Source organism: Leiobunum rupestre, chromosome 2, assembly GCF_980474605.1.
Source record: "Leiobunum rupestre chromosome 2, qqLeiRupe1.1.hap1, whole genome shotgun sequence".
Lineage (NCBI taxonomy): Eukaryota > Metazoa > Arthropoda > Arachnida > Opiliones > Sclerosomatidae > Leiobunum > Leiobunum rupestre.
Window position 1 is genome coordinate 36947567 of NC_143385.1, and position 14383 is coordinate 36961949.

At 37.6% G+C, this 14383-nt stretch overlaps 1 protein-coding gene across 1 annotated transcript; it reads left to right on the forward strand.

Annotated features, from left to right (window-relative positions):
* Positions 1-2566: 2566 nt before the first annotated feature.
* Positions 2567-3731, forward strand: LOC149957456 (uncharacterized). The gene is made up of 3 exons (XM_090164814.1): positions 2567-2769; positions 2832-3201; positions 3267-3731. The coding sequence occupies exons 1-3, from the start codon at positions 2746-2748 to the stop codon at positions 3704-3706; spliced, it is 834 nt and encodes a 277-aa protein (XP_090020940.1). The 5' UTR covers positions 2567-2745; the 3' UTR covers positions 3707-3731.
* Positions 3732-14383: the final 10652 nt, after the last annotated feature.

Here is a 14383-nt window from a genome sequence, read left to right on the forward strand (position 1 = left end):
TGGACGGAAGATAGATTTTTATAATAAAATAGTTCCATATAGATATGGAAGTCCAATAATATAGGTCATATCCCTGGTTTGCTGTTTATTTTATATAATTGCTTTTCTTATTTTATTATATATAATTTTTTTTATTCGGGATTGTAACGTGTGGAACAAATTAAGTCCGCTCGTCCCACTGATTAATCAGGGCGAGGTATGTGAAACGGCCACGCCAACGGGGGGACACGTGGGGACATGGACTAATGGATTTATATACCCCCGTACCGCAGACATGGGCAAAATCACGAGTAAATATTTCCCTCTCACTCTTACTCAAGAGTAGGAGTAAAAAAACGTCCAAATTCGTTATCTTCCCTCATTTTAATCTCGCTGATGAATACTCCCCGCGAAGAGTGAATTTTTTTACTTTTTAGTCACTCTTCGAGTAAGATCTTTCAAAGAGTTTTTTCCTCAAGGTCACCGTATTTACTCCTTTTTGGTGGCGGGAAATTCGAATTTCATTGAGACAAGCTTACTTTATAGGGCGATGCGTACTTCAGTTATTTATATCCTCACCTTTATTTTTAATACCGCTGTTTGTTTTGTCTATTTGTTAAATGAATTTTAACACTTGAATACTCTACTTTACTGTTTGAATTGCATTGCAAATTAATATTTATTAGATATATAATTTTCTTAAGAATTTTTTGTTAATATTTTCATCTACCTTCTACTTCCTAACCGGGCATTTTAGAAGGGGGGGGGGGGCGCTTATGGTTGTATTTTGAGATAAGCCTCCGGGGTGGTCAACTGGGTGAACGTCCGCACACGATATAAATAGGGCTGTCTGAATTCTGTAGTACACAGTTCATTGTCTGCTTGCGGTTTCTTCAGGATCGTTTAAAGATGTACGTTGATCAAGTATTTAGTTTTGTTTCAATTTTCCCGTTCGTGTAGGATTCCCTTAGGGCTATTCCTTTTTTTTATTGTTATCCCTCGCTTACATTATAATGGGTTCACTGATATTTCAGTTGTGTAATTTGTATTATCAAGAATCTTCGCTTATTTCTGACTTACAGGTCCACAAGTTGTAGTTCCCCCGCTTTAGTTGGAGCGCGTCCGACGGTTTCACGATCTTCCTTGAAACGGAAGCACTCTCCCGACTTAAATTCGGGAGGAGTCGGTCGTCTGGACACCGGTAAATTGGTGTTCGATAAAACGTTCATGGCTAAATTACAAAATGGTAAACTCGGTGCGCGGAAACTAGGCACTCATTTTACTTACGTGGGCAGTAAGCCCAAAAGTGACGGTACTGCTTCACGCACAATTTACGGGACATGTAATTACTGCAGTCGCGCATTTCAGGGATCAAATGGGAGCGACTACAATTGGAGACGTCACCTTAAGGTTAGTAGGGTTTTTAAACAAGTCTTGTATGTTATGTTTTTAACCATTCTTTGCTTTACAAAAATTATATAGGTGGTTCATACAATTGACCTGGCACAGCCAACAGTGGCCCAACCTAGCGATATTGTTCCATTTCCCTCGCCCCCATCGCCTAAAAAGAAGCCCACGAGCAAGCTGCCGCCCAGTCATCCCCAGCAGATTGGATTCCGGAGAGCCCTAGTGAACATGGTTGCCATGACCGGTATACCTTTCAGCACAGTGGAGAGCGAAGGATTTCGCGCAGCGATTACCGTCGCTAACCCCGCGCTGACGGTGTACTCTCGCCGTCAAATTATTAGAGATTTGGACTTTATTGTGGAAAACGAACTCCGACCAAAACTTAAGGTGCGTACAAAGTTCCGGAAAAACTAATTACATTTTCCTTAAAATCTAAATTGCAGAACATTCTCGATGGCATTCCGATGAAAAATCTTCATTTGACGTTGGACATTTGGAGTAGTAGGAGAAGAGAGTCGGTGATTGGGGTGAGAGCCCAATTTATCGACTCAAGCTTCAACTTTCAGAACATGGTGTTAGCCTTCGATCATTTTCGGGGCAGCCACACCGGGGAAGCAATTTACGAAAAGTTGAAGGACATTTTATCGTATTTTGACATCCAGCCATCGCGGGTAAGAGTTGAATTTTCGTATCTTAGTCTGATAATATGTAACGTCAAAGACTTCAAAATGTTTGTTTTCTTAGATTTCCTGTGTGCGCGCGGATAACGCGGCGAATATTTCTAAAGCATTGCGTTTGGCCGCAGAAACGCCTCGAACTTTAAATTCCCGAAGTGTGGAGGTGTCTGACGTGGACCTCAATTGTTCAACGGTTTCACTGTCCACATCGCAGTCATCCGAGGAGCTCGAAAGCGACCACGAAGAAAGTCACGTGGCGCTTGACGACGGTACGATTTGCTCCCTGTTGAACGAGTGAAGTCACTTTGGAATTATAATACGTTTATTTGTTTTCATAGCGAGGAACTCAATGGATCAAATATTCCTTCCTGACTATCGTATTTCGCCGGACTCAATATCTATTTCCGAAAACTTGGACATGAATTTCGACGATGACTGCATCGAAGTCGACATTCCAGCTAACTGGAGCAGGAAAAAGTGCGTTGCCCATTCCCTATAATTAGTAGTGAATGGTGCCATAGACGCTGTAACCAGTGATCGCGTCAGAGCCGTTATAAAAAAGGTTAATTTGTGGATTAACTTTCTTCATCGGTCACCAAAGTGGTCCGAGGCTTTTCGACAAATCTCCCCTGAGGGGCAGGATTTGAAAGCCATTGGAGGTGTAAGATGGAATTCGACTTACATGGCTATAGAGCGCCTCTTGGAGGTTTTAGGCAGACTTTTTAACAATTTACTAAATTTCCTTTTAAAGCTAACTGTTACTTTCAGCCTGGAATGGTAAAGGCGTTGGCCACCACCATCTTGTCGGCGCATTTCGAGAAAGTCGCGACGAAATTGCCTCTACCGGATGACAGCGACGTGCTTCATATGAAGGAGATTCTGAGGCTACTTAAGCCATTCAAAGAAGCCACGGATGTTTTTCAAACCAAAGGGCCAGTGTCCAACTTGGTCATTGGCCAACTCATTAAGGTTCAAAGGGAGCTAATGAACACGAAAGGGATTTTTTTCGAGTCATTCAGAAAGGAACTGCTTTCTCGACTAAGGACGCGCTTTCAAGCGGAAATCGACGATGATGATTACATTGTTGCTGCGCTTTTGGACCCTCGCCAAAAATTTTACGTTTTCGACCACTTCTCTGGTAAGTGTATTAAATACATTTGGTAATTATATCCAACTTATTTAACATATAATGTTGCAAAGTAGACAACCAGAAATTCAAATGTGCCACAAACGACCGAGCGAAAGGAGTATTAAAAGAATATCTGTCGGTGTCGGTTAGGGCCTACGGGACGCAGCCGCCGATTCAAAACAAAGTTCAGGGAGTTAATCCAGCCGAGCTGCTTTTTGGATTAATGGAAAGCCAAAACGAAGCCGATGAAGATGAAATAGAGCTTTCTCCAAGCCTGGACGTGGAGAGAGAGATGAATATTTATTTTTCAGAAACAAATCAACCAACTGCGCCGTTGCAGTACTGGAAGACGTTTTCATTGAAATTACCCATATTCAGCGCTTTAGCCATGAGGGTTCTGTCAATACCAGCTTGCACTGCGGACGTTGAACGCATGTTCTCCATTGCCGGTGCTATCCATAGCTACAGGAGGTGCCAGATCACCATACCCCGTATCACCAATCTCTTAATGTAAAGGGAGTACAGAACATTACAGATAAATAAAGTTTCTAATGATAACTAAAACGTATATGGTTGCAATTTATATAAGTTCATAAGCAAACTCACACGCTCTCAATACATGCGGTTTAATATATCTTGAGGTGTATTTTCCTACCTTTCCTCCGTACCATAAAAGCTTGGTTTTCCACCATACAGAAGGGCTTAAAAGATAATAATGACTCGACCTTTCCCAAAATGGTAGTCAGGAGCCATCCCTGGCCTTCAGTAGCGTCCACTTACGTCACCTTTTCTTCATTCATTCACAATTGTTTCATTTTTCCCATGTACACAGAAAATATGGCTGAAGAAATTAATTACCGAAATGTCATCGCCCCTTAAAGTACAATTTCAATATGCAATTCAAATTTCCCGCCATGAAATTAAAATTTGCCGCCAACAAAAAGAGTAAAATCGGTGACCTTGCGAAATGTACTCTTTCGAAAGATCTTACTCAGTGGGTGAGTGAAATCTCGGATAAAGTGAAAAATGTGCTCTCAAGAGCGGATCGCTTTTGTAAGAGTAAAGTTAAAAAGAGTAACGTCTTAAATCACTCTCCTAATTTTACTAAGAGTTTTGCCCAAGTCTGCCGTACCGTAAAAATACATACCAGGGGTGTTGGAAAGACAGGGTAGTTTTGCCGATAAATTTAGAAGGTAAAAATAGTTAAAACACAGCCAACAGAATAAGCCGGCAACAACAATGGGGACCCCGCCAAACCCAACCCCAACCCCTTGAAGGGCAGGAGAGGCAAAGCACAAGCGGGACGTCGCCGGTGAAGTTTATTGAGAACCAAGTAAGGCTTAAAGAACTAAAGATATTACAAAATTTACAAAATTCATTGATTTTTTTGACTAGTGGATTGAGGTAATAAAATATAACGATTACTGAAGGATATTTGTAAATGTGAAGTTCTAGAATGGTATGATAGTGATGAGATGGTTTTGAGGGTTTTCTTCAAGAGAAGAATTTAGATGACTTGGTAGTGTAGGATATTTTGCAGTCGTTTAAGATCTGGTGAAGTGAAGGTCTTGAAGTGTGAAACATTGGATGACGGCGATGGTGAAGAGGAGGAGGACGATGAAGAGATAACTGATTAACGCCCATAAGTTAAACGATTCTTGCAGGTAAGTAACGGTATGGAAGTTTGTTCTTTATTATTATTTAATGGTATAATGAAAACGCGAAGGTCGAATAGTGTTGAATAAGCTATGAAGCGAAGGTCTTGATTTTTTCGATGAGGGCGATGGAGACGGTCTTGACGGAAGACGATGAAGAAAACTTGAATATGGGCTAGGAGTATTAAGATTGTGGAAGCCGGTAAGTATAGTATTTTGAATTGGATGATTTATTGTTTGGTTTCCATTAGTGTTATTTTGTAAAGAGCATAAGATATATATAAATATTTTTTGACCACGCGATGCAGAAGAGGAAATCTCGAAGGTCGGTAAGTTCAAAGAATAAGAATGTGGTTTTTTTATGGAGGACGATTCGGAAGATGCCTTGACGGAGGACCCTTGAAGACTACTTGAAGATAGACCACGTGAGTATGATTTTTTTTTGTTTTGTTTTGACGACGGTGCAGAAGAGGGAATGTGATGGTTGGTAAGATTGAAGAGTGAGGTAGAGTGAAGGTGTTGAAGATTATTTATTATTTATTATTTTGGTTCGGAAACCCGTGGCGGAAGTATTCCGACCACCCGTTGGGAGATTGATGGTCGTCCTCACAAGGCCATCCACAATCTCTGCCTCCCAGACGCTTGGGATTACAGGAGTACGCCACTACTCCCCGCATTTTATTATATTACTCTTAATAATAATTTGTTTGCATTTAGTATTGTGCACCCTCTGTTCCGCTTTTTATTTAAATTTTAGAACATACATATCAATGAGAAATTAAAGAGAAATATTCCACCCGTCCCTGATTAGATTATAACATCTTTAAAATTAGTTATGAGTGAGCATGCAGTTGTTGTGGAACAAACCTTCCGGCCGCTCACCGTACAAGATCGATTTCCGTCGTCGAAAAAACTAAATACACTCTCTCGGATAGATCTCTCTCGACTCTGCGGCAGCTCTTTCAAGTAATCGAACTATTCGGCCGCTCGAGAACGCGGCGCTCAAACGATCGCATGCTAGGGCGTCGATCGAACGATCTCGCTTAACGCGCCATGTTCGATCAAGGGAGAAATTTTCAGCGCTCGGCCTGAGCTGGCTCAGTTGTCTCTCACTCTGAACAAGAGCAGCCGACTTCTAGTTTAAAGCGCTCGCTCACTGCGAGAGGATTTTCTAATATGAGCGCTCTCAAGTTTTGCCCAAGTTGTAAGTACCCCAAATCTAAGATATACAATATTAATTGCATATAAAAATAGAAATTAACTAAAGTAAAATAAATAACAGAAAAAACGGCAAAAAACAAGTTACTCTCACTTTTTTTCCCTCGCAATGATCTTGCATGTTTTTGTTAATTTATTATTTCTGGCTTTATATAAGGGTGGGCGATTAAATTTTGTAATCAAAATGATTAAAAACCGCACATATTTTTATCTTTAAATTCACGGGTCGTTTCTCGCAAACTGTCTTATTTTTATCTTATAATTACAACTAATGTGACACCAATTGCTTAAGAAATTTTAGCTATTTACTTTGTTTTATTTGTACACCAATTATCAATTTAATTTTTTTAAATAAATCTCGGAGAAAAAAATAACAGCCAAATATTAATGACTGTTATTTCGAAGAGACAGTGTTTCTTTGGCCTTGCGGAAAACTATTCAAAGTTCTCCGAATGTAAATGCAGATCCAAAGATTAATTCGCAAAACATTACATTTTACCTAAATATAACGTCTTTTATTAACAAATATTAGAGTTCAACCAGATTTACTTGATTTTAACAAAACTATTTGACTTTATCCAATCTATTAGTTTAACCAACACCAATAAGCATTACTCAAATTTACCAAATTTTAGCAATATTATTTGATGTTGCAAATCAATTTTTAAACTTACTATAATTATTACAAAATTCCGACTTTGCCCGCAAATAAAATAGTTGCAATGACCCTTTTCCTTGGATTTGACTTGTATGTTCTTTGATGTTTAAATTTTTAATTTAAGTAACATCTTCTTTAATTTAAAAAATACATTTTTGATTGGAATACCATTACGAAGCCTGTTGTGTGACGTTTCCCTTCGAGAATTTTAAATCAGTTACCTAAAAGTCTTTTTAACCCCCCAGTTTGAAGAATATCAGTTATACCATCCCAGGCAGTCTGTTCGTACTTTCCACCAATAATATCTGAATTTTATATCCTGTTTTTTAAAATTTGGAAAATTACTTCATGGATTTAATTTATTTACAATGATGTAGCACATATTTTTGGCGTCAGACTATAACGTAATTTTCCAATTTGAATTACGAGCGTGTTATATTTTTCTTGGAGGAAAATAAGAGTTTCTGGGAAATAGCTCCTGATCGCAGTAAGATATCGATCCAATCTTTTTCACGAGTTTCATTACAACGGTAACACTCACTAAAGGTAAACAGAGCAGCTAAAACAGTCGACAATACCACTTAAGAACAATACGTACCCTTAATAATATACATATATATATATGTATATATATATGTATATGTATATATATATGTATATATATAAAAGTTATTGAACATTATACAGAATGTATACGATTAAATCTAAATATCCCGGTTTCGCCTATTTTTTCGTAACTGCAAATCGAAACGAATTCGAATCTTAAGCGGACCCCGATAACTTTTCAAAGGATTGTTTCAATAATAAATTTTTGGTGACAATAAAAATTATCTAAAATACGTGTCGACTATCAAAAGCGAAAAAGTTTTAATTTAGCTCACAAATCAATGTTATGCGACCTTAGAAAATTCCACGGAATGATTATGGACAAAACTATAAATATAAATATATCTTACCAGAATGCACATGGCAGATGAGTTCTTCAGCAATACCACATCCTTTAACTTACCTTTATAATGCATCACTAAAACATTTTTTACTTCAGATTTGACTCAGATTATTTCCCGGACGTCTATACTGTTCACCGAAATGACCGCCAAAATTTTGGAGGTGGCGCGTTATTAGCGATAAGAAATGATTTAGTTTGTGAACGGCAACACGATCTTGAATTAGATTTTGAAGCTATTTGGCTTGAGCTAAAACTACTACTACTTTGCTCCTGGGAAATATTTATTTGGCACCCAAACTCTATGTAGATAAATATCAACAATTAGGAGATTTACTTAAATGACACTTGTCGACCTACCGAGGCCAAATCATACTTTTAGGTGATTTTAATCTACGTGGTATAGAGTGGACGAGCTGTGACAACGATAACTGAGATATTACGTAAAAGCTAAATCCAAACAAACCCTCGACTTCTCCTTATTTCTAGGACTATATCAAATCAACCAGATACGTAACTTCCAAGGAAATAGTTTAGACTTATGCTTTCTAAATCGAAACAAAGCAATCGTAGAGGCGCACTTGCCATTCGTTAGCGAAGATTAATGATATCCCGCATTTTGCGTCACTTACTACGATTCCCTCGATATCCGCCTCAACGTACATCGTACGTCGTATAAGTTTAAGGAAGGAGATTACTTCTCCGTTTATAAAAACCTTGATTGGAAGCCGTTAGACGAGATGACTGATGTCAACGAATCTGTTGGATTCCTAACTACATACCTACAAGAAACTGTAGACACTTTTATAACTTAAAACTGTAAAAGTGCCAACTAGCAAACGGAATAATAAAAATATTTAACCTGATTGGTTCTTCTTGGAGCTGAAGAAAGCAATTAAGTCTAAACGTTATTTGCATCGAAAGTTAAAACGCATTCCTTCACTTATTAATAAGGAAAAGTTCTCGAGTCAAAGAACTTTGAATGTGAATTTTTAAGCAAGCGCCATATGAAAATGAAACCCAAAATGAAACCGAAGTCATAGCGTGCCCTGTTTTTTAGCTCTTTGGTTAATTTTCTTCCGGTAAGAAGTTCTGGCTTTTGTTTAGATACTCAAGTAATTGACAAAGGTTTAGGAACATTATCATTGTTCAACGTTTGAGATAACGTGAAATGGCTTCTAATAAATGCCGATGAATTGATTATTTTCATGAGGAAATTTCGGAGCCATGTTTAAATTGCAGTTCAAATATCAGCAACTCTGCCGATGAGGACCACGATTCACAACTAAATTACCTATTTAATTTCTGATAAGCTCAAAAACTCGGAAAAAATATAAATCCACACTCGAAACTCGATAATGGAAATTTGAGATACTCGAGATTTGACTAGAACCCCTAAAAACAATACTCGACAATACCGCTACAATAAAATTCAGGTGAATTCGAATAAATGCTGGAATATATGACGAGAAAACATATCTTTCCGCGCGCCTGTGCAGTTGGGATTATTTCTATTTATTCCACGAGAGGCGCAACATTCGCGCACTGCTATCTTCCGAATAATGATTAAAAGCTACCTCTCTACTGTAGTAGGCAGAAAGGGGAGTACGTCCAAAGGGAAACCTTTTGTTAGTCTTTAATCCCTATACCTTTTTCAAGGACAAAATCATCATTTCCTTGATGCAATTGCAGTAGTGAATATTTTACTTTTCCCTATCGATCAAAGGGTTCATGTCTTGCAAAGTAATCGCCGCATCGTTACTTCCGGATCAGGAAATAGGGGCCGTGAACATCTCTGAAAAAAAAAATAGGGAGCCGTTATAAAAACAGATAGCCGTAAGAAAAGTGCATTTCTTGTACATACGATACGACCATGATAAAATTTTGGGGCATTTTCGAAAGGGCAATCAGGTTATATAATTGCCACCCTATCGTCGGGATTTACATAGTGTAGCCGACTTGCAAAAGTCAGTGACAAAATTTCGAATAAAGACTTCGCGGTCTCTAGCTTCTAACGACTGCACTCCAAGATTATCGGCTACAAACGTGACCATCAAACTGGTGCGATTTATAGTTATCGTAGTGCTAACTGTTTGTAGGGTTGAATCATTCATTTCAGCTTTAAAAAATTACCAGCTTATCATTGGCGAAGTTTTACGCAAACAAAGTGTAATCAGCCTAAAACCTTCAATAGCACGTGCTAAATAAATGTACGTGCCAAAGTGGAAAAAGAATCGAAACGCGCGGTAGTTAAAACCTAGCTTAACGGAGATGTTTTGCGCCGATGCTAGGTGTTATATCATTTTTTTGCGTAGCGAAAACCAGCCAGTAGAGACCAACCAATCCTGGATAGCTTAATCTTCCTTTGCATTTAATTAAGTTCATTTGTTCTTTGACATAGTCGCCACACCAATCGAGAATGAAACCGGAGTTGCCGTAAGCTGAAAGTTTCCGAAGGAGACGTGAATGTGACACACGGTCGAATGCTTTAGACAGATCTTTATCATTATTAACTTGGCACGTTCGGTTACTACTGGTTCCACATGGTTAACGAAAGATAATAAATTAGACTCAACCGATCTCATTTTAATGAACCCATGCTGGGTTTCCGAAATTAAGGGTTTAAACCAATAGTACAGGTGCATGATGTAGTTGAGAATCATGGCCAAGGAGAAAAGGACAGATACCGGTCTGAATTTCGTGGGATCGCCCATGTACCCTTATTAAAAATTGGTGAAATCACTGCGCTTTTCCAGTTTTTATTGATAAGTTAAATAAATGTGTAAGTGGAGCTAATAGAAGTTGCATGCAAACCTTCAAAATAAAATTTGATGAACCGTCAATGCCGCAAAATGTCGAAGGTTTTAATTTCCGAATGGCACAAATCACTTCAGTTTCTAGAATATTTATTTAGAAAAACTCGTTCGGTGAGGAGCAATTAAACACCAGTCGATCAGTCCGGTGCACAATATAATTATCAATAAAATAGAGTTATAATGATGAGGTTAAAAAAAATTTCCGTAATGCAGTACACCAATAGAGATAAATCAAGCGCCTTTTCGTAAAATTCTTTTGCTTTAATACAGAGACCATGGGTGTTTTGGTATAGGATTTTTAGTTTATCCATACTTATTAGGTTTATACAGGGTCTTTTTTTTTGCTCGGAAAAGTGTTTTTTTTTCAAAAACTATTTATAGTACCGATTTCAAATTTGGAAGGTCAATTCTCTATACCGGGGGACATCAGTTTGAGAAATTTGAGCGTTTTCGGTAATGTTTTTCACCAATTTTGAAAAATTATTTTTCGACCACTAGGTGCGAGATAAAAAATTTCTATTATAAAGTTGTAGGCCGTCATCGAAAACCCTTAAAAATTGTTCACTCGACGAAAAACAACTTATTTATCAGTGAAAATTCGAGCTTGAAAAATTTACAAGTTGGTGAAGCCAAATTACGATTGTTTGAAACGATAATTGAAACCGAATTACCTAATCCAGTTGAAACTTTGGTTAAAAAAAACGACCGGATTTAAAAAACACGAGGCTATAGGTGAATCCTAAACATGCATTGGGTATTTAAAGGAAAACTTTGGGAGATTATTATCAGTGTTTGATAATATTTCGAACAATGCCTCGTTATTCAGTAGCTGAGCGTACCGAGATAGTTGCCATTTACCATGGAGAAGCAGCGCAAAACCTTAGAAGAGTGACTGAAATCTTCGCAGAAAGACATCCAAATGGAGCACCATCTGTAAATACAGTAAGACGAGCAATTCACGATTTCAATCAATTTGGTAACTTGCAACCTAGGTTTCGCGGATTGGGTCAACCGGATTTAGACTTCGAGAACAATGTACTCGCGTACTTTGTGGCATATCCTCGTCACAGTTGCGCTAACGCCGCTGCTGATTTGGGTTGTTCTGCAAATCGTGTGTGGAAAATTCTTCGTAAGAATCGCTATCACCCATACAGAGGACTAATTGACGGAGACCATCAAAGACGTTATTAATTTAGCAACTGGTTACTAAATGCTGTCCAAGAAGATAGACAATTTTTGCGCCATGTTTTGTTCTCCGACGAAGCGTCATTTTCTAGAGATGGGCCCTTTAATCATCAAAACAGCCATCTTTGGTCTGACATCAACCCACATTGGGGTTTTGAATATCATCACCAGGTTCAATTTGAACGGGTCAATGTTTGGGTTGGACTTGTTGGAAACCGTTTGATTTGTCCCTTTTTCCTGCCGACGAACCACAACGGCCAAAGGTATTTACATTTTCTACAGAACGAACTGAGTGACGCAATCGACGACCTTCCATTGGCTGAAAGACGTCAGTTGTGGTTTCAGCAAGATGGCGCCCCTCCGCATTTTTCCCGGCAAGTAACTGAGCACCTCAACAACGAGTTTCCTGAAAGGTGGATAGGGAGAAATGGTCCAGTGCATTGGCCAGCAAGGTCACCTGACTTAACACCGCTGGATTATTTTCTCTGGGGATTCGTTAAAGCAAAGGTATACGCCACGCCCATTGAAACTAGGGAGGAACTCATTAGACGAATAATCAGTGCTTGCCGAGACGTCACACCAGAAATGGTAGAGAAAGCGTTTGAGAACTTAATTGTCCGCGCACAAACCTGTGTTGCAGCCAATGGTGATATTATTGAAAATGTTTTGTAAAAATTTATGTGAATAAAATATCTGCATTTAAAAACCAAACGTGTACATTTTTTCAAGTGTGAAAACTCTACTACGTTTGTATTAGACTTGTTCCCTTTTCAATTATCGTTTCAAACAATCGTAATTTGGCTTCACCAACTTGTAAATTTTTCAAGCTCGAATTTTCACTGATAAATAAGTTGTTTTTCGTCGAGTGAACAATTTTTAAGGGTTTTCGATGACGGCCTACAACTTTATAATAGAAATTTTTTATCTCGCACCTAGTGGTCGAAAAATAATTTTTCAAAATTGGTGAAAAACATTACCGAAAACGCTCAAATTTCTCAAACTGATGTCCCCCGGTATAGAGAATTGACCTTCCAAATTTGAAATCGGTACTATAAATAGTTTTTGAAAAAAAAACACTTTTCCGAGCAAAAAAAAAGACCCTGTATATGATCTCACTATTTTGTTCATTTGTGACGTCGTCTAATGTCTTAAAGAAATATTTTTTTATCCCTTAGAAACCCAAGAAATTCCGTTATTTAGCAATCGTTAGGGAAATTAGCTGGATTCCATAGCTTGTCAAATTCATTGACTTCACAAGTAACATGATAGGACGAATAATCTGGAAATTTAGTATTTATACGTGTACAAATCACAGAGACTAAGCCAGTGTCAGACTATAAACTCTTTTAGTTCCTGATTGGTAACAGAATTTGGTGATCTTGAAATGGAACAGCTTTTTAACGGGGCTCTTTAGCTGGTTGCTCTACACATGGAGTAATTAACACAGGGACGTCCCGTTCCCGAATATTTGCTTCGGCGGAATTAGGAACTAACGGAAAACTAGGGTCAACCGGGAAGAAGGAAGGGGGGGGGATACAAATGTAGCTCAGCAGCTGGAAAACAAGTCGGACTGTCTCATTTTGTAAAACGTTATTAGCCCATGTTTTAATGTTTAACTTTGGTATTGGCATCCGCTGGTTAATTTCAAGAAAATTTAACGAATGAAACGTTATTCGTTTCACCACTAAAAATTAAGGGGAAAAGAGTTAGTTGACGAATTACTGTCTGGTAAGTATTTACTAAGGCTTAAGAAACGACCTTATTCCTTTCTGCATTGTAAAATTATTTTTATTTCAAAGATGATTTTGACGAATGGAAAAATTCAGCAGGTGAAATTAGAGACAATGAAATTCTAGACACTATTAGAACAACTTCAAATAACAAATTTGAATCTAAACAAATTGCACCATATTTGATGACATATCAAATGGTAACTCCAAATTTCTTTATGCTTTATATTAAAATTTCTAACCAACATAACAACTTAATTTCAGATTCGGATATCCATATAAAATCTCCAACCAAGTCATTTTCTGAGGAAAGAAGTGGAAGCTCTTCAAATACCTGGTACGTGTGTTTATGTAATTTATTAGTTACGTAAATGATAAAATTTTGTATTTGCTTACAGCAAGAATAAGACAACTAAAAAATTGATTAAAAATGAATTACTCAAAAGTAAAATTTGGAATAAAATGATCCGTTAGATGAATTTAATTAAAATTATTTAATTCATACACAATTTGTAGCAAAATTCAACTGGGCTTGGTCAAAAGCTTTAACTTCGCTCCAATCATTTTTAATTTGGAACACACATGAACGCAGGGAAGCTACTGTGAAATGGGTATCGGCGATTGTAAAAGGAGATATTATTTTTGATAAGATGATAACGCTTTAGAAAAAGGTTTTCACAGAAACCCGAGTTGATAATGTTTATTAAAACACAAGGATATTTTCTTGTCCAATTTGATTAATGTAGTGAAAGGTGATACAAATTGTGATGTAAGATTGCACTAAATGTTTATCATTATTTCATTTTTTAATTCTCCATAATAATTTCAGGCTAATCTAAGTGATTCGGAAAAAGAAGTTGGCCTAAAAAGTGTGTTATTCCCTTTATATAATGCACTGATAGAAGTTTCTGAAGTAGAAAGTGTCGGATCCAGCGCAGAACACTTAAGTGTAGTTAAAGAGGACCAGGAAAGCTTAAATTATA